Source organism: Sander vitreus, chromosome 19, assembly GCF_031162955.1.
Source record: "Sander vitreus isolate 19-12246 chromosome 19, sanVit1, whole genome shotgun sequence".
In the NCBI taxonomy this organism is placed as follows: domain Eukaryota; kingdom Metazoa; phylum Chordata; class Actinopteri; order Perciformes; family Percidae; genus Sander; species Sander vitreus.
The window spans coordinates 11,405,722-11,423,940 of record NC_135873.1 but is presented as its reverse complement, the minus strand read 5'-3'; the positions used below and the strand labels follow the sequence as shown (position 1 = coordinate 11,423,940).

At 40.7% G+C, this 18,219-nt stretch overlaps 2 protein-coding genes and 1 non-coding gene across 5 annotated transcripts in view; 2 read left to right on the top strand and 1 right to left on the bottom strand.

Annotated features, from left to right (window-relative positions):
* The window catches only part of LOC144534065 (ADAMTS-like protein 1), a 94,547-nt gene extending 82,526 nt beyond the window's left edge, over nucleotides 1–12,021 (top strand). Inside the window, exons 16-26 of the mRNA XM_078275733.1 lie at nucleotides 84–213; nucleotides 3,902–4,112; nucleotides 4,226–4,405; nucleotides 4,911–5,064; nucleotides 5,263–6,271; nucleotides 6,381–6,508; nucleotides 7,752–7,857; nucleotides 8,089–8,293; nucleotides 8,644–8,753; nucleotides 9,075–9,295; nucleotides 10,083–12,021. Coding sequence (XP_078131859.1) covers nucleotides 84–213; nucleotides 3,902–4,112; nucleotides 4,226–4,405; nucleotides 4,911–5,064; nucleotides 5,263–6,271; nucleotides 6,381–6,508; nucleotides 7,752–7,857; nucleotides 8,089–8,293; nucleotides 8,644–8,753; nucleotides 9,075–9,295; nucleotides 10,083–10,192 — 2,564 coding nt within the window. The 3' untranslated portion in view covers nucleotides 10,193–12,021. The remainder of the gene's footprint in view (nucleotides 1–83; nucleotides 214–3,901; nucleotides 4,113–4,225; nucleotides 4,406–4,910; nucleotides 5,065–5,262; nucleotides 6,272–6,380; nucleotides 6,509–7,751; nucleotides 7,858–8,088; nucleotides 8,294–8,643; nucleotides 8,754–9,074; nucleotides 9,296–10,082) is intronic.
* A 272-nt stretch (nucleotides 12,022–12,293) lies between these two features.
* LOC144534066 (NLR family CARD domain-containing protein 3-like) lies at nucleotides 12,294–18,178 on the top strand. 3 transcript variants are annotated; one of them, XR_013503504.1, is made up of 6 exons: nucleotides 12,294–12,808; nucleotides 14,049–15,771; nucleotides 15,981–16,064; nucleotides 16,218–16,301; nucleotides 16,952–17,049; nucleotides 17,136–17,226. XR_013503504.1 is itself a non-coding variant. In XM_078275734.1 (6 exons), the coding sequence occupies exons 1-6, from the start codon at nucleotides 12,496–12,498 to the stop codon at nucleotides 17,452–17,454; spliced, it is 2,601 nt and encodes an 866-aa protein (XP_078131860.1). In that variant the 5' UTR covers nucleotides 12,296–12,495; the 3' UTR covers nucleotides 17,455–18,178. The 3 variants fall into 3 exon arrangements, 2 of the variants coding, with proteins under 2 accessions (XP_078131860.1, XP_078131861.1); XM_078275734.1 differs by having other exon boundaries at nucleotides 12,296–12,808; nucleotides 16,972–17,049; nucleotides 17,136–18,178; XM_078275735.1 differs by having other exon boundaries at nucleotides 12,512–12,603; nucleotides 16,972–17,049; nucleotides 17,136–18,178.
* trnai-aau (transfer RNA isoleucine (anticodon AAU)) lies at nucleotides 17,577–17,650 on the bottom strand. The gene has a single exon. It is a non-coding gene; the product is annotated as a tRNA-Ile (tRNA).
* Nucleotides 18,179–18,219: the final 41 nt, after the last annotated feature.

Genomic DNA, 18,219 nt, shown 5'->3' with positions numbered 1-18,219 from the left:
TGAAAGCACTTATGATTGAAACGTGCAATAGCTCATGGTTCTTTGGACATCCCTTGTGACTGCTCGGTGCTGTCTAATCCCAGGTGTGCAGGAGGCTGTGGTCATCTGCCTGAACAAGCAGACCAGGGAGGCAGCAGACCAGAGCCTGTGTGTGAGCTCCCGTCGGCCCCCGCAACTCCTGCAGGACTGCAAAACTCAGCCCTGCCCATCCAGGTACAGTACAACACAGACAACGCATAATTATCATTCATACATTGTTTAAAATGGTTTTTTTAACATTAAAATAGACTTGATTGATGGATGCAGTTAAACTGAGACGGACATGTGTTTTTTTGGAAAAAAGGATTTGGCTGCATTCAAGAAGAAAATATTAATTAAAAACAGGACTGAAATCTGGCTCTGCTCTTTATTAGTTTGCCAAGACTGTAACCCAGCAAAATATGCAATATATGGAGCAGGGACATTCATGTACCATTTCCCAGATTATCCCTGGGTTCTACACCTGGAACTGCTTAACTTTCAGCCTATCAAAAAACACACATTGCACTAGTTGAATCAATTAATCTCTACTAATCACTGGTTGTGTACAAAAGAGATTCAAATCCTTCTAATCCACTACATTATCCTTCTCAGTTTAAACCACGTGCCAATTAAATCACCATTTAGGCCACCTGGGTCCAAGTGATACTGAAGCAGAAGGAGAGCGATGGATGGTTGTATCATTGAGAGCATGAAATGTAGCCAGTGGGACAGCTTGTTGAACCTGGTCAGAATCAGACATTAAGTAGGGATCAGGTTTCAGTGGTGGCTATACCTGCCAGGCTGACGTGAAATAGTCCTTGGAAGATCTGCCCATTACATTATAAAATATGTTTTAACATTTGGCGTAATATGAGGCACAAAGAATCCTCATGAAGTGTCCAAAATGAAAAAGATTTATCCTTTGGGGAGTATGAATGTTCTTCATAACCGCCATAACAATTTGTCCATTAGATTTTGATATTTCTTCCATATAAATTGTGGTGCTAGAAGAAATGTCAGGCAGTCACCAAAAACATATAGGGTCCTATTTTAACGATCTGAAATGCAAGTATCAAACGGCAAACGCAAGTAGCTTTGTGGGCGGATCTCGGGTGCTCTTGCTATTATACCGGCGGGATAAATGACTCTTGCACCTGACGCAAATCTAAAATGGGTTGGTCTGAAGTAGCTACATTACTCATAGGTGTGGTTTGGGCGTAACGTGCAATAAACCAATCAGAGCGTTAGTTCACGTTCCCTTTAAAATGGTGGATTGCTATTATAATGGCTGCTTTGCTAGGCGCACTTATTCTTTCTTATTTCTTATTCGCTCTTAATACATCCATGGGCGCACGCCAGGAGCGGTTCACCGCCGAGGAGACCGACGTTTGCTATTGATTTTTCTTTTTGACAAAATGTAAATAAAGAAATGTCACAAAAACATACTTTTCCGATGTTTTGGGCTCACTCTCACTGAATCACGAGGCTATGAATGCATGGTGATATTTTTGCAATGTAGTCTAACCGAGATTACCTCACTATAGACGATGCAGCTCTTCTGTCTCTCCTCTCCCGTGCTGCTGCTGGGTCATTTGGGTTAAGTGGCATCGGCACATGCAGTTCAAATTCACATCTCCTTAAGTCCTCTAATATTTCCTCATTTATGTCATCAACACATCCATGATTCATGGAAATGTTGTGTAAAACAAGGTCCTATTTTTCCTTGTATTTATGTATGGTTTGCAAAAATGGGAACTGCTGGGTCCGTGAGATGAGAGAAGCAAAGTGTATGCGCGGTGTGCACACTCTACATTACGGCCAAGCATGCTCCCTTAAAATAGCATCTGAATAACGCGCCACTGACTTTAGACTATGTTTTTCCTGGTCTGTGGCGGAATTGTTTTCTGAAACTGCAAAATAGCACTAGGGAACGTTTGCGCCGGAACACGCCTCCTCTTTTTGCTGAACCGCCACCCGGGAGCGCAGGTTCATTCCCTAATTTACCGACATGAGTCTGTGGAGGGAAAAGTCGACTGTGCATTGGGTGCAAAATAGGAATAATACATGCGTCGGAGTACAAAGTCAATTGCGCTGGGTGCAAGATAGGGCCCATAGATTCATCCTCTAGGTATCATGAAAGTTATTGGAAAATGTAATGAATTAGATTATTAGTTAAGATCCTACTTTGACCAAGTAAAACTCCAAAGTAAAACGTATTGAGTGTCGAAAATGGAAGGGATTTATCCTATGGGGAGCATGAATGTGCTTAACAAATTTTATGGTGATTTACCCAATAGAGGTTGCTATTTCTCATTGAAAGGAACATTTCATTTCATGGACATCTTGGCCATTGGCTTCAGGGGAAGGACATTCCTGATTTTGAAGTAATCAGAAGTTCAGGAGATCACTAAAACCATTGTAATTGTCTTCTGGGAACCACGAAAGCCCTTGCTAAATTTCAAGATGAAATTATTGAAATGCAACTATGATGTCAGTTCTTTTATAAGTTGGTAGATGTAGCCTAAACTATTAAGCTTTTAGTCCAAGCTTTGCAGTTTTTTTTAGTGTTAAGCAAGCAGTTTTAATCCAACTGTCATCCGATTGGGCATCAATTTGAAATACAGGGGATGAACAATGACCACACAAAATTCATCAAAATGAAATACCTGAATGCTTAAATAGCATAATGGCATGATGTTTAATATAACTAATCCATGGCTAAAACAGTGAGTGGATTTTTGCGGTAGGCCACACGTTTCAAGTTAACACCGTGCTCAGTGTCGGTGTTCCACCACTCACACTCTTGTCAGAAAACCCAGAGGCTTGCAGCCTTCCCTTGCCTGTTTTTCCAGGCCTCGAGTCTTGTTTTCAGGCACAACAAACGCTGTATTGGACTTGTTTCCTTTGGCCCTTTACTCCCTCCCTGAGGCCTCCTCACCCTCCCATATTAAGCTACACTCTTTGGATACTGTTCCCTCTGAAGGGAAACAGCCATAGGATTTGGCTTTGAGTATAGTACCGGTCCAGAAACGGGCTTCATTCCCAATTCTCCTCAGTCCCTGGATCCTTGGGTAAATATGAATAGTTTTGAAATATCACCTAATCTTTCAAGCAAGAATTAAAATCGCTGCCATTTTGGTTAAAGCCAAAGCTTTGAGATGCCTTTAAAGGCATATAGCGACTAGTAAGACGCATGCCACGTCATTTTTAAAATTGGAATAAAAGTGCTCCGAAAACTTTGATGCTGGATTCATCACCCTTTATCAAATTGTATTAGATAACAAAAGGTTTTTGGTAATATATATATATATATATATATATATATATATATATATATATATATATATATATATATATATATATATATATATATATATTGGAGGTCATTGGAAAAATGCAAGTGAAGAAGTTATGCCATAGGGGTTTCTCAAATATCACTAAATTCAGTGGGAGATGTAATATTTCTTGATCTGCCAGGATCTGGCCCCATGAATCACTCTTTTTATTTTCACTCGTATTCACTTTCATGAATTTACACATTCATAAGAGTGTCCTCTCATGGGATCAAGTCAAAACATCAAGCACTCTGACTGAACTCCTCCTGACTGCACTCCTTTATAGATCGGATAATGGGGCTACATATACATGTACACAAAAGATAAAGTATGGTGATTAATCAGGAATGGCAAAGGTTAAGAGTTGAAAACCCAACATTCAATTGAAAACATAATGCCTTACTCTTAAATCAAAAACTATCCTGTGTCAAGAAAAATACATGTGAAATTTAAAAACCGAAGTAACCTGGTGTTCGGCTGGTTTAAGTACATTTCCGTTGATCATGACATACAGTAGTTTGATATTATAAACATTGTGTTCACAGGTGGGAAACAGAGGAGTGGAGTTCATGCTCTGCTACCTGTGGGGTTGGTCTGATGACCCGCACTGTGGCATGCACTCACCGGCCCTCTCGGGACAGTAACCGTACTGAGGTTTTGAGGGATGAAGACTGTCAGAGCCCCAAGCCCAGCCCTGTCCAAGCCTGCAACCGCTTTGACTGCCCTCCTATGTGGGAAACGCGTGACTGGGGCCAGGTAAAACATATTACTTAGGAAGTTCACGACTATAAATGCCTGGCCCAACAATTATACTGAAGCGTGTAGCACATATTGCTAATGTAACCCCTGGCACTTCTGTATTTTTGTAGTGCTCCCAGAGCTGTGGTGGTGGATTTCAAAGCAGGCAGGTCCTGTGCAAACAGCGATTGGCAGATGGCAGCATCCTGGAGCTGCCTGACACCTTTTGCCCTTCCAAGGGCCCCGCAAACCAGCAGCCCTGTGCCAAGCAAGAGTGTCCACCTCAATGGGTGACAACTGACTGGTCCCAGGTAGGCTTTGCTGAGGCACCAACATACCTTCTTTTTTTTTTTTTTTTTTTAAATGGTCAAAATTAAAATCATGCCATAACATGCAACTTAATGTGAGGAGATGGACAGGATATGAAGAGATAACTGGATTTAAAATAATGTACAAAGAAATATTGTAACAACTGGAATGTATGTTTGTGTTTAAAGTTCAATTCAAGATATCCATTATTGTCATGGCTTCATGCATTTACATACATAAAAACAAAGTACAAGTTGTTAGTAAAAAAAATATCAATCATAAAAACAGCAACAATAAATAGTTAGATAGTATGGCTAAGAAATATCCGTTAAAAGAGCTTATTGTACTGGTGTATGTAAAAGTGCAATTGTGGAGTCGACTGCAAACATAAAATTGAAAAAAATGCATGAAAATATATATATATATATATATATATATACACACACACACACACACACACTGTATATACACGCATATATCTTGAAATATATCTGTTTATTCGTCTAGTGTTCAGTGACCTGTGGAAATGGCATTCAGAGACTACAGGCAGTCTGCAGAAGACAAGGGGAAGAAAGGGGACATGTGATCGTAGACCCTGATAACTGTTCCCTGATGGCCCGGCCCACCAAAATCCGGCCATGCTCCCTTAGGCTCTGTGAGAGTAAGAGACCCTCTGTTTGGCTTTATTTTTTTAATTTGTACTGCTAAGAGAGAGGAAATTGATGGAAAGATACGTTAGAAAGCAAATCAAACATTCCATAGCTAAGTTGTGTCAGTCGAAATGGCTTGAAAATTACAAACGCACAGAAGTACAGATAGCACAGAGATAATAATTATGCCATTTACCATTTTATCCCAGATTCTGCCAAGCCCGATCCCACCATACTGGCCCAGAGAAAGGTGTATATCCAGTTGAGGAAGGGCAAAAAGTTACAGATGGTAGTGGGAGGCTATGCCTACCTGCTCCCCTGGACAACTGTGGTTCTTCGCTGCCCAACCAGACACTTCCGCAAAGGCCACATCCGATGGTTGAAGGAAGGAAAGCCCTTGGCTGGACTCCCACACCTCTCCATAACATCACTAGGATACGTGAAGATTCAGCAGGTTCGTGCATCTGATGCCGGGATATACACATGTGTTGCAGGTCAGGCCAAAGAACATTTTGTCCTACAAATCATTGGCAGCAAGCAGAAGCTCTCTGTTCCGGAGACATGGCTCCTCACGGGTGGACAACAAAAGGTTGGGCAGCCAGATGTGGCCTCAACAGGAGAAAGATTTCCGGAGCTTCCCATCTCCCTCAACCAATATGACAACATTGTTGAGCATTTGCTTGAACTCAAAGGCTCTCTCCAAGATGTAAAAGACACTGCTGATAAAACACACTCCAGTGAAAAGAACAGGTCGACCCTGGAGGATGAGAGAACAGGCTCAGAACTTTCAAGCCTGCTCGTACTCATCGTCGATACCCACAGGCTAGATGAGATCATGCACAACCTCTCTGAAGGCCACGGAGGGCCATGGGGGGAACAACTCATCTCACAACTGTTGAGTGAGCTCATTGTGACACAAGGTGAAACCAATGAGTCTACTCTTCATCCCCCGGAAAGTGCAGAATCCTCCACGCAAGGGCCTCTCCTTTATAAACCGAACATCAAAGCCCACACATCCAGGCCAAGAAATCCGGTGATAATCCAATGGCCCAGGAAGCTCGGCTTGGTACCGTCGTCTGAAATGATAGTTCATGTGGGAGTGCCAGTTTTGCTGCAGAAACCCATTGCTAGTTTGGAGCTGAAGTGTGAGGCACTGGGGGACCCTGAACTATCCCTGACATGGACAAAGAATGGAAAAGAGTTGCACTACAACAGCAGGTAGGAACTACTCTTTAATGTGACCCTTTTGTGTGCAAAAGTGTCAACAAAACTGCAGATTTTCTTGTGTAAAAGTAGCTGAGTGGTTGCATTGTTTTTGTGTTGGCAGAGTAGGCCTGTTGTCCACCGGCTCACTGAGGATCCAGTCTCCAAGCAAGGTGGATGAGGGTCTGTACACCTGCACTGCCAGGAACCGTCTTGGGTCTACATCTCTTTCGTCTTGGCTACAGATTACAGGTGAGGTCCACAAAGGCAGAATATTGCTGCAAGCGTGTTTGAATAAACTTTAACTTTGGCCAAATAATGGTTAGTTTAACCTCTGGAGAAAGTTATTCTGTGTGAATAATGATTATCCAAACATTAAAAACTTTTATTTTAAGTCACGCTCACAAGGTTTCGAAAAAAGATAATATATGAATATAAAACGAAGCACAAGACATCTAGAACTTTTTATTAGGGTTATGATAAAAAACGTTTTTGACCTAATGTCAAGTTGAGTTTGACTAAATATAATTTCATGTAGTCCAGTTTTCAGTAATATGTGTTGTTCTTTTGAGGTTCAGGCTTAGAGATTCTGGGAAAGCATTATTTTCAACTGTGAACCACACACATAGGCATAACCATAGACACCGATATACTGTAAGCTTTTACATACCCTGGTGGCTAAGTCAGTGATGGGGAATGTCCGGAGCATGCTACAGCTCGGGTCGTCTCCTCGAAGCATGATCAGTCGCGACCTCGCTGCATTCTCATCAAAGCACAGACACTGCCGGGTTTCCTGATGCTCCGGCACTTTTCCCTCCCCATACGACAACAATTAGAGGTTCCAGGCAATGTTTCAAAGAAGATTAAGTTTGCCTAATCTAAACGGAGGATAACAGGGTTTAAAGATGCTGAAAAATGTCCAAACTGCAATTTCTTATTTTTTAAATCAAACTCAGTTTGAAGTCGTGTGTAATGGATGCACTTCAGAAATCTTAAGAATGCAATTCCAAGTACGTTTACAGGGAAATTGAACTTGAAAATATAATTATTTCCCTGGTTCTTGGAAAGTGCAGTCTTATTTCTGAACAAGAGTAGGCCACTTCTAAAGATACACGCCAAAGAATCATGACCCTCTTTGTAATGCAAAGACAAAATGTAGTGCTGCTGAAATAATAGGAAGAAAGAACACATTAAGACTTGTTTTATCTGAATGGAGAAAACCATAACTGACTCCACATCACGACTATTATTGTTTATACCAGGCAATACAAAAGCGTCTTCAGCTACAACCGATTTATATTTGGTGTGTACATGTTGAGTTGAGATTTACAAACCTCAACTCAATGTTTGCTTTAAAATTGTAACACATTAACAGAGAGGACACTGAAACTATTATCAGCAATATACAATACAGATTAAAAAGACAAGTCTATATCTTTTGATTTCTGCAGTGTCCAAGCCAAGACCACTAAATATTGTTTTATTTTATTTTCAGGTTTTAAAGGAAGAAATTGTGTGGGAGCCAATGGCCCTATTTGCTCTGAGAGGAGTAACAGCAGCAAGTCAGCTGAGCTGTGTAATGGACAAGCCTGCCCCCTCAGGTACCTTGCTACTACTACTACTACCTGCTTTTCCAGATGGACACTTTGAATATTACTGTAGATTTGATAAGACCAGTTACCACTGTCCTCTTTACTTGCATTCCATTTCCTTTTTGAGTCTGTGAATATTTGACTACTTTGGGGCCCAGAAAACAGCTGAACTTTCTGATAAACATATAAACTCTATAAACTCTAAGTTTTTGTCCACCCTTCCTCCTGTGGTGGGATTAGGTGGCAGGTGGATCCTTGGTCGCCATGCTCAGCCAGCTGTGGAGGTGGCTCCCAGACCAGGAGTGTCCGCTGCATGAAGGGTCCTGAGGGCAGATCAAGAGAGATGGAGAGCCAGCACTGCCTTGGCACAGGGAGGAGACCCTCTGACACCAGGCTATGCAACCTACTGCCCTGTGCCAGATGGGCCACTACCCACTGGGGAGCAGTGAGTCTACTTACATTGAGAGCAAACACATCTCATAACATCTATATGGACTGGGTCAAGGCTGTATATTTGTGCAAAACACAATTTACCTCAGAAACTGTGTGCCAGCTCTTTTGTCTGTTAACACTTTCACATAGTTCCCAATTATGAGAATTTCCCAGTGTGAAAATCCCATTGGGTAGTTACAAAAAAGTAGCTCATGTAGGTTATGAGGCATGGTTTAGATTTAAAACTTGAAATTCAGTGACAGTGGGTATGCTTTAAAATGGAAAAACCACAAGAGGGAAGTTGCTATCCGAAAGGTATTTTCAAACTAAAAGCTGAACTTGCTTTGTAATTTCCTCCTTTAGTGTAACGGTCAATGTGTGGGTCCCAGTTTGGCCACACAGCACCGCCATGTTTACTGCCAAGACACAAATGCCACCAAAGTCCCCTACAGGATGTGCAGTGGACTCCAGAGGTAAATATGAATATCATTATTTATTTATTTATTCATATATATATATATAGATATAAGTTCTCTATGTATTTCTGACAACTTTTAGACTCATTAAAACTTATGTGTGGGCGCCTGAATAGCTCACCTGGTAGAGCGGGCGCCCATACATAGAGGTTTACTCCTCGACGCAGCGGCCGCGGGTTCGACTCCGACGTGCAGCCCTTTGCTGCATGTCATTCCCCCTCTCTCTCCCCTTTCAAGTCTAAGCTGTCCTATAAAAGGCCTAAAATGCCCAAAAAATAATCGTAAAAAAAAACCAACATATTTTTGTTTTATTTGTAGGCCCAGCTCCCTGAAGAATTGCTCCGCAGAGGCCTGTGCCCTTCACTGGCATGTAGGGCCATGGACGCAGTGCACTGCCACCTGTGGGCGGCACGGTTTCCAGTCACGCCAGGTGACATGTGCACACCGTCGAACTGGAAAGTCCACACGTGAACATCACTGCATGTGGAGGCCTCGCCCTCCCAGCTGGCAGAGGTGCAATATTTTGTCCTGTGGCAGAGGTGAGAAAAAGTTGCGCTGATTGCAAAATGGAGAAGGTCACTCAATTGTGAGAACATCTTGATTTTAAAATGATCCTGAGTTTATCATAAGCTGTAAGGCATAGTCAAACCAAATATGGTTTGCAGAGGACATTTAAGAATCAACATATGCAGGGGTGAAAGAGATACTGAAGATATCCTGAGTACAGAACCAGTTTGTTGCTGTCATGATCACACTGACTGCATATTTCGGAGGTCTTGCCCTAATTGGAGTGGAAGAATAACTTGGATTGGAGCTAAAATTAAATTGTAAAATCATAAATATTATTGCCAGTAGAATTTGTGCAAATACTTCATTGTGGCACATTACATTCCCTTATTGGGCCCAGTCCATAATTCATATAGTTTCGGTTTCATGTGCTGAGGTTTGGAAGCATCGGTTTCTAAAATGTCTGGCACCCTATTATCAAACAAGTGAAAGTAACTTTGCTTTTGGTACTCAGAATTAAAAAAAGTACCTTTGGAAAAAGCTCTGCAACTTCAGGTATTCCCAGAAACGATGTCCCCCTTACTTTGAATGACCCACAGACATTCCCTATAAAAACAGTTTACATTGGAGATATTATTACTGGGAGGACTTGTTTTGCAAGTGGAATGTGTCCGTGCTTTGAAAACCTCCATTGTAATTGGGTGGCAGACGTTTCAGAAGTTGATAAAACTGCATGGCTACATACTACAGGGGGTTCCATCTTGGGGGGGGGGCTTAAAGTGAGCATGAGTAGTAAACTGTAACATCTGTGTATTCCAGCAGGAGAGTGTCGAGACAGCACGAGGTACTGCGAGAAGGTTCAACAGCTAGAGCTTTGTCCGCTGCCCCAGTTTAAGAGCCGCTGCTGTCATTCCTGCCGAAACACCTGAGGCAGGGCCGTAAGACGAGAGCCATGAGCGACCTGGATAGGTCAGGGGAGATGCTCAGACAGCCAACAGAGACTTGAAACCTCTATGCTCTATCCTTACACCCACAACTGTCTTCAATGATCAGTCTTGGATTAGGATACTTGAGTGTGGAGGAATGTTTGGATGGTCATACCGAGAGTGGTTGTGATCTACTTCCCTCAATGATCTCATGTGTGCGTTTTGAATTTGAAAGTTTTGAGAGGAGTGATGCGTCTGTTAATGAAGGCTTCGGTTTTACTTCTTTCTTATTCTAATCTGATGCTTATGAAGCTTTCCTAAATTCTGCAAACGTGACTAAGATACCATTTCCATTGTGAGTAATGGGTTTCTATTATGGTGACTGCATTGTGCCATAAAGGGGAACTGTCCACATTAATATCTGGTGTAGTTTCTTTGCTAAAAGAATTGGGGGGGGGGAGTGCTGCCACTGTGTTCTATTGTAGCAACATCACTTCATCTCCAAAATAAGGTGCATATTATCATGCAATTTAGCTTCTAATACACAAATATATAACTAATGTACTTTTTTTTCATTGATTGACTTCATACCCAGGGATTTTGGGTAGACCCCTGAGCTTTTGATAACCACTGGATAGTTGTGTTTTTGCCTTTATTGCAATGGTCTCCAAAACAGTGTTGATAAATAGTTGTAATGCTATTTGAGCTTTTATTATAGAGGTATGGGTAAACTCCTGTTTAAACACAGCATAATGCTGCCTATAAAGGGGAAATGGCTAACATGGCTAAAAGGCTAATATTCAATAAATGATATACAGCCACATGTTAAATAGAGCATGATCTGAACTATCGTTTTGGGTAATTCAGCAGGTGTTGACCGTAATGATTGGTCAAGTCATTTGAAGAGGAAAGGATTTAGTATTGCAGGCGTTGTAACTGCGTTTTTGGGTAGAATAGAAAGTAGGACATGATAAAGATGTATCTTGCATGGGTTGCACTATGAGGGTGTATGACTGAAGCAAGTCAATCTTTGGAAAAAAGACACTTATTTTGCACTCGACTCATCCAAGTCTTTGTTAAGAAAATGGCTTGTAGAGTTTGTTTTTTTTAGTTTGTAAAGTTACATTGTTTATATATTTTGTTTTGTGATTTTGGTATTTCTTGGAACGATATTTGTTAAAATGTCCCTTTAACCACTTTGTGACCTTTTTAAATGTAAAGTAAGCATAACTGCTCACCCTCTCCACCAAATTCTATTTTTGCTTTAGTGTGACATTTTAAGCAAAAACAACGTTCAGTTACATTTGACAGTTCTTATGTAACTCTTCTTCTTTTGACAGATTTCAGTGTTGGTTGAACTTAAAACATGTAAGTAAGAACTCTGTGTTACATTTGGTTACTGGTTAAAACAGTAGGGAAGTTTTTTAAAAAGATCATCATTGATGTACCATACTTGTGCCAGATAGGCAGGGTTTGCACTTTTGACATTTTGTCCTGAGTTCCACAATGCTTCATCATGTGTACAACATACGTTAGCAGATAACTTGGCCTTTCTAGGTGTGATTATTTGACTTTGTGAAAGACAAACATGATTAACATATTACTTATGCCTTTTAAGTTATGTAGATATTTGTTTTGCCCTTAACTATTTATTTTCATATGTGTTCCTGTGCATAGTTTTGTAAATAATTACAGGGGTTGGTTTTAAGTATTCATTTCCCTACAATTGATTGGTATTTGATGTGCATGCAATGGGGACCCTCTGCTGGTGAACTGATGTGTTGCGTCCTGCTCATGCCTGGTTTATTATTAAATAAAACCAAATACATTCCTTTTAGAATCTATTTGTTGTGGTTTTCTTTTATTTTCTTTAATAAAACAAAACCTCTGACTGCATTATCTAGGCAAAGTGTGAAAAAATGAAAGTGGGTTTATAGTACAACTGCGGGAATTTCTGTCAAACCATTACACAAATCAACCCAACTCACTCACAACACTTTGGCAGAACATAAAATAATGTAGTGGGAGGATTTGAAACACAAGAATGGGACAGATATGCTGTTCATCAGCACAACTTCCAAACCTGCACAAAAGGGAAATCTACTTCCTCTTTCGGTATCTACAATGTGCAGTTCACATTCTACTTATTGGCTCTTGAAGACAGACATGCATTCACAGGATCCCTCTGAACTATGAGGGGAAAATGCTTTACAACATGAATCTAGACGCCACGATTCAAATGGGCACCATCAGCAGATCATAACCGGACTTTTCTGATTTGTGCTGAGGATTATTTCAGATTAGTTATGGTGGAAAGGGATGGTTGTTATTCCGGTTTGGCAGCACTCAGGGTTCTGCGAGTTTCCCTCGTGGATGAACTGGAAGGACAGATTGACTCTCTGCTGGAAATCTTAGTAAGTCAGGAAGTATTCACCCGTGATGACCGTGAGGAGGTTTTGTGTCAGTTGGGGCCCCGCGCAAGAGTGAGGAACGTGTTGGATATTCTGGCGTGTAAAGGCGAGGAAGCAGCTGAGATTTTTCTATCAATTAGGAGTCATCATCAGCAAGAGGCACAGAAACAATCCAAAGAAGGCCACACGGATCAGCCTCAATTCGTAGGTAAGTCATTCTACAGAAACGCCCACTTTTGGAATAACAATATTGTAAATTATACAATTTTTTTTTTTTTTTTACATTTAAACTTAGGTACAGTATTGGTTAACCCTTTGGCTTCATGAATCCACATAAATGAGAGCTTAATGGATTTAAAAATGTTTGTACATTTAGTCCAAACTGGTGTTACCATGAGGAGCAGTAATACTAGTGATGGCAGGGGCGTAGCACAAAATTCTGGGCCCTGTAGAAAGGCATTCTCCATGGGCCCTTCCCCACATCCACAGCTATATTCTAGCATATTTTTGGGCCCCTGGGTACTCAGTCCCATTTCCACCCCCAGTCCAACACCCCTGAGTGACGGTAACACCAGTGACAGTTTTTATGAAATATGTATTTTACAAAATGGAAGCTACAGTACCTCAAACCACATGTTGCTAATCATGCTAAACTCACTAAAATATGTAAGTGAATCCATTTGTTTAATCTTGTTTTACATTTACCTTCTTATAAAATAGGTCATACCAGTGACGCTAAAAGCCTCGCAAGAAATAATGAGATAAATGAGAAATTTTCAAACATTTTAAAAGGGACAATATATTTACCAAGTGTCTTCATGTACAGTTCTTTAGGAAGGAAGTGATGTCAAAACTCTTTAGATTTTTCCAGAATAGGGATTATTGTAAAGTGGTGACACCAGGGGACAGACCTTCATAATATTATTTATATTTAGTTGGTATTTTATTTTGTTATGTTATCCACTTCATGAATGTGATATGCATTATTGCATTTAAAATTAGAGAGAAATATATTTTTAAACTCCAAACATGCTCTTAAACCTCCATACATGACCGTGGGGACAAGCAATTTTCTTGTACTTGGAATGTTATATAATTGATTAAAAACAAATATTGTCCAATTCATGGCTCAAATAGGTATAACTATTCAAAGAACATGCTACATTATTAAAATATAAAAATTAAATGTGACTACAAAGTATGATTAAAGTGTTTACTTTCTTCAAAGCCTGGGGACAGAAAAGTGGGCGTTTCTGTAGAATGACTCAAACCACAGAGATGTCATTGGTACAGTTAAGATGAAAATAGAGCCATGAGTTAAACACTTGGAATAGCATTGCACTGTTCATATTACCACTACATCAGATGATTGTGCTCATAGGTTCTTCAGTTGACTTAAAGGAAGAGGTGGAAGAGACAAATCACTAAAATATGTTTTTCTTTTGCAGAGTATAACAAAGTCAAACAAAAGCATAAAGACTTCCTCACACGTCGGAGTGAGAGCATGCTCTTCTACAACACTCGACACGGAGAGAAAATCCTTTTTTCCGAACACTATGTCAATCTCTTGTTGGCCGACGGACACCAGTGCTTGGAGAGAAAAAGACATGAGGTGCTGACATTTGGACAAAAGCGACTATCTATGCAGCAGAAGTCAGCGGTGCATAGGAAAATTGCACCAGCCGAACTCTTTTCAAGCGCAAATGGAAACCGTCCAGTCAAGAAAGTTCTGGTGTCAGGGGTGGCCGGCATCGGAAAAACCATCCTGGTGCAGAAGATGCTGTTTGATTTTGGGGGAAACAGGGACCATCTTGGATTTGACTTCATCATCCACATGACATTCAGAGACCTGAATCTGATTGACAAACCTACAAACTTCCGGGAGCTGGTCTTGCGTAAAAACAGACACCTGTCTAAGGAACTGGATGCCATTTTAGCAAATGACAAGAAACTGCTGATCATCTTAGACGGCTTTGATGAGTTCAGACACTACAGGAGCTGTGATGTAGACACATTTGTGACTGAGCCAGATGAAGATGCAGAGGTGGTGGAGCTCGTTGGGAGTCTGATGCAAGGGGAACTGCTGCCCAACGCTTCTGTCATGCTCACAAGTCGACCTACAGCCATCAACCACATCCCTGTGGGCTGCATCGATCGCTTTGTGCTCATCACTGGCTTCTCCTTGGCTGAAGTTCAAGACTTCTTCCTACGTTATTTCCAGGACAGTGCCATTGCTGACTGCATGTTCGCAGTGGTATCAGCGAATGAACTAATGCTGACGCTGTGCTACATACCTGCATTTTGCTACATTGTGTGCTGCATCCTCAAAGAAAGCAAAGACCTGTGTGGGGAGAGCCCCAAGACCATGACAGACATTTATGTGCAGTATCTGGTGGCCTTGCTTCGCTCTCACACTCAAGCAAGAGCTGAAACATTTCGTCAAGAACAAAGAGCAGGGGCCGTCCAGAAGCAGTCTGATATTGTGCTGAAGCTTGGCCGACTCGCCTTCCAAAAGCTGATGGAGCATCAGACACTATTCTACAGCAGCGACCAAGATGTTGCAGTGTTAGAGGGATGCAGCCTTGTTAGTACCTTCCTTGACAAGACAGTGGCACAAGAGCCCGGCTGCACTGAAGAGGTTTACTCCTTTGCGCACCTTACTGTTCAAGAGTTCTTCGCTGCAGTGTATTGTGCAGTGACAGATGACCCTTTACCTGATGTACTTCCACACACTTCAAGTCGTGCGGAGGGGTCCAACAACGGACATTTGGACCTCTTCCATCGCTTCCTGTCTGGAATCCTCTCTGAACGCAATGCTAATCTTCTATCAAGGCAGGTGGGATTAAGTTGCAATAAAGACAAAGTGGACATCTATCGTCAGAGGATCGTCAGAGAGCTTACAATGCTATGTGAGAATAGGGCCCACATCCTAAACCATTTACACTGCTTCTTTGAGCAACAGGACCCCTCTTTGGCCCTTGCTGTGCAACCAAATACACTACAAGTGAATGTTAGTGATGAAACACTCTCCCAAATGGATTACAATGCCATCAAGTACTTTCTCAACCTTACAAAGGGCAATATATCAGAGCTGGATCTGACAGGGACGGGAGTAAGCTGTGAGGCACTTAGAGACATGCAGCCCCTGCTGCTCAGATGTAACAGACTTTGGTAAGTTCCAGGTAAAATGTGGTTCCCATTGTCTCATTCTCTGAAGTATCTATCTAAGTTTTCTATATTTTCTCCATCAATCTTTGGAGTTCCATGTGAATAACATATCGCTCTGCGTGCATCAAACAGTAAAGTGTAAACTCCACCAGGTTGAGGAATATATAATGTAGCTTATGCACTAACTTCACTATTTTATTATTTTATTTAAGGCTTGGAGAAAACAACCTCGATATGGACGCAGCTCAGGTCATTGCTGATGTGCTGCGGGTGTCAGAAAGTATAACCCACCTTGGGTAAGATAATAAACTACAGGCTTTTATTATTGATAAGAAGAAAAAAAATATCAAAAAAGATTACAAGCACTAAGCGAATATAAAGATTACAATGATTCTTTACTTGAGAGAATAAAGAATCATCTAGACTATGTTTCACACTTCCCCATTTAGACTTGGGTGGTCCGACATCGGTGATGATGAACTGCTGGCTCTTTCTAGTGCCATACGTGTGAAAAAAAAGCTTGAAGAGTTGTGGTAAGAAACCCGTCAGGGGGATAAATATCACAGTATGCCATATCATATATTTTGGGGAAATGAAAGTCTTTCCAGATTATTTAATGGCTGACTAGGATGAAATTGTGTAGAAAATACTGTTTCATTATTTTTTCCAACTGTTGCAAAGGCAACCTTTATGACCACAATAGTAAACTTACTGTTTGGTTAACTGCACTCCAGCTCAGTATAATAGCTATACATTTAAGCCACAAAACAAATGATATATTCCTTTGAAATGTTGTGTTACTGAGTTTCCTATTATTGAGTAGCCTTTAACAATTTTTTAGCTTAATGCTGACTTGATTGTTAAATACTAAAATATATAAGCGCTTAAATGGATGGGAATGCTTGTTTATACTGTAATTAAGTTTGCACTGAGCTTAAGGTCCATTGGAAAAGTGGAGAAGCCTTACCCTAAAATGAGACAAACGGAAAGGACCTGACTGTAGGCACAAAGTGGAGCCCTAGAATCTAAACAAAGACATTTTATTAATGGAGCACCAAATAATGGTCTGGCCCTTTTCTATCAAAATCTACGTGACATAGGGGATAAAGAGTATATTTTCATATTTGAGGGTTTGCTGGTTTACTGATTTATTCACATGTAAAACATTTTAAACATTGTTCAGGACATCCTGTGCTTTTACAGGATGGAGGGAAACCGAGTGAGCTACAAAGGTCTGCTGTCACTGAGGGACTTGACCCCAGACCCTCTGAAAACAGTTGTGTGAGTGTGACTTTCAACAAATAATTCTAATCCATATTTCAACAATATAAGATTCTAAAGCTTCTGTTGATTCCCTTTTCATACAGAGCCATATGGAATGACCTGACTGACACAGACCCAGAGTGCTTATGCACCCAAGAAAGCATAACTGTGAGCTTCACAGATGACGATATATGGGCAGCGTGGGGGGAATGGATCTTCAAAAGGTGTAAGGTCAGCAGCAACGATAAGTTAGTGACGGTACTCCACAAAGTTTGCAACGTATCAGTCCATTGCTTAGAAGTCCAGTGGGCAAAGACTTTCTACAAGCAACTGTTACAGCTCATCAAGCACAGGATTGAGTGCTGCACCGACGACGACATATGCAAGAAGCTCAAAAAGTTTGAGGGCATTTTGAATCTCTGACAGAGGACTACACTGTCCTCAAACTATAAGCTAGAAAACAGAGATCAAATGTATTTTTGATGCTGAATACTTTGTCTGAAACAAATGAATTGTGGAGGACGAAAAAGGAAAATGAAACACGTTGGCCCGTACGGGGATCGAACCCGCGACCTTGGCGTTATTAGCACCACGCTCTAACCAACTGAGCTAACCGGCCACGTAACCATAGGTTATATGAGATATATTTTGTTTACAACACGGAATGTCGTGCATTATGCTGTCTGGATAAAACTTGACCAACAACAAGGCTCTTCTCTCACACTCCCGCATAACACACAGATAACACGAAAAAAAACACGGTTAAAAATAATTTGGAAAATATGCCTCGAATATGTTGGCTAAACGTTAACGTTACTGTAAAAGTTTCATAAAACTACATGTTGAGTAGAGCTCTGATGTGGTGTTTTTATCTTCCAAATAAAAGCACAAAGGATGTCACATGCAAGTGAAACTATTTAATGTTACACTACACTATTTATAATAACCTATTTATTTTTTTATTTATAAAGACACTTTTTTTTATTACTGTTTCGTATTTATTTTAATTTCGAATGTCAGTGCGTCTCGTGTGTTCCGTTGTTTTATATATATATATGGAATGTACAATTTAAAAACAACAACATTGTGAACAGATTTATTGTAACTCTACTCTACTGTCAATAAAATGTTGAAACTTCAATGCACACAATGCTTATTTTTATTTTATTTTGGAGTAATTTACCGGAA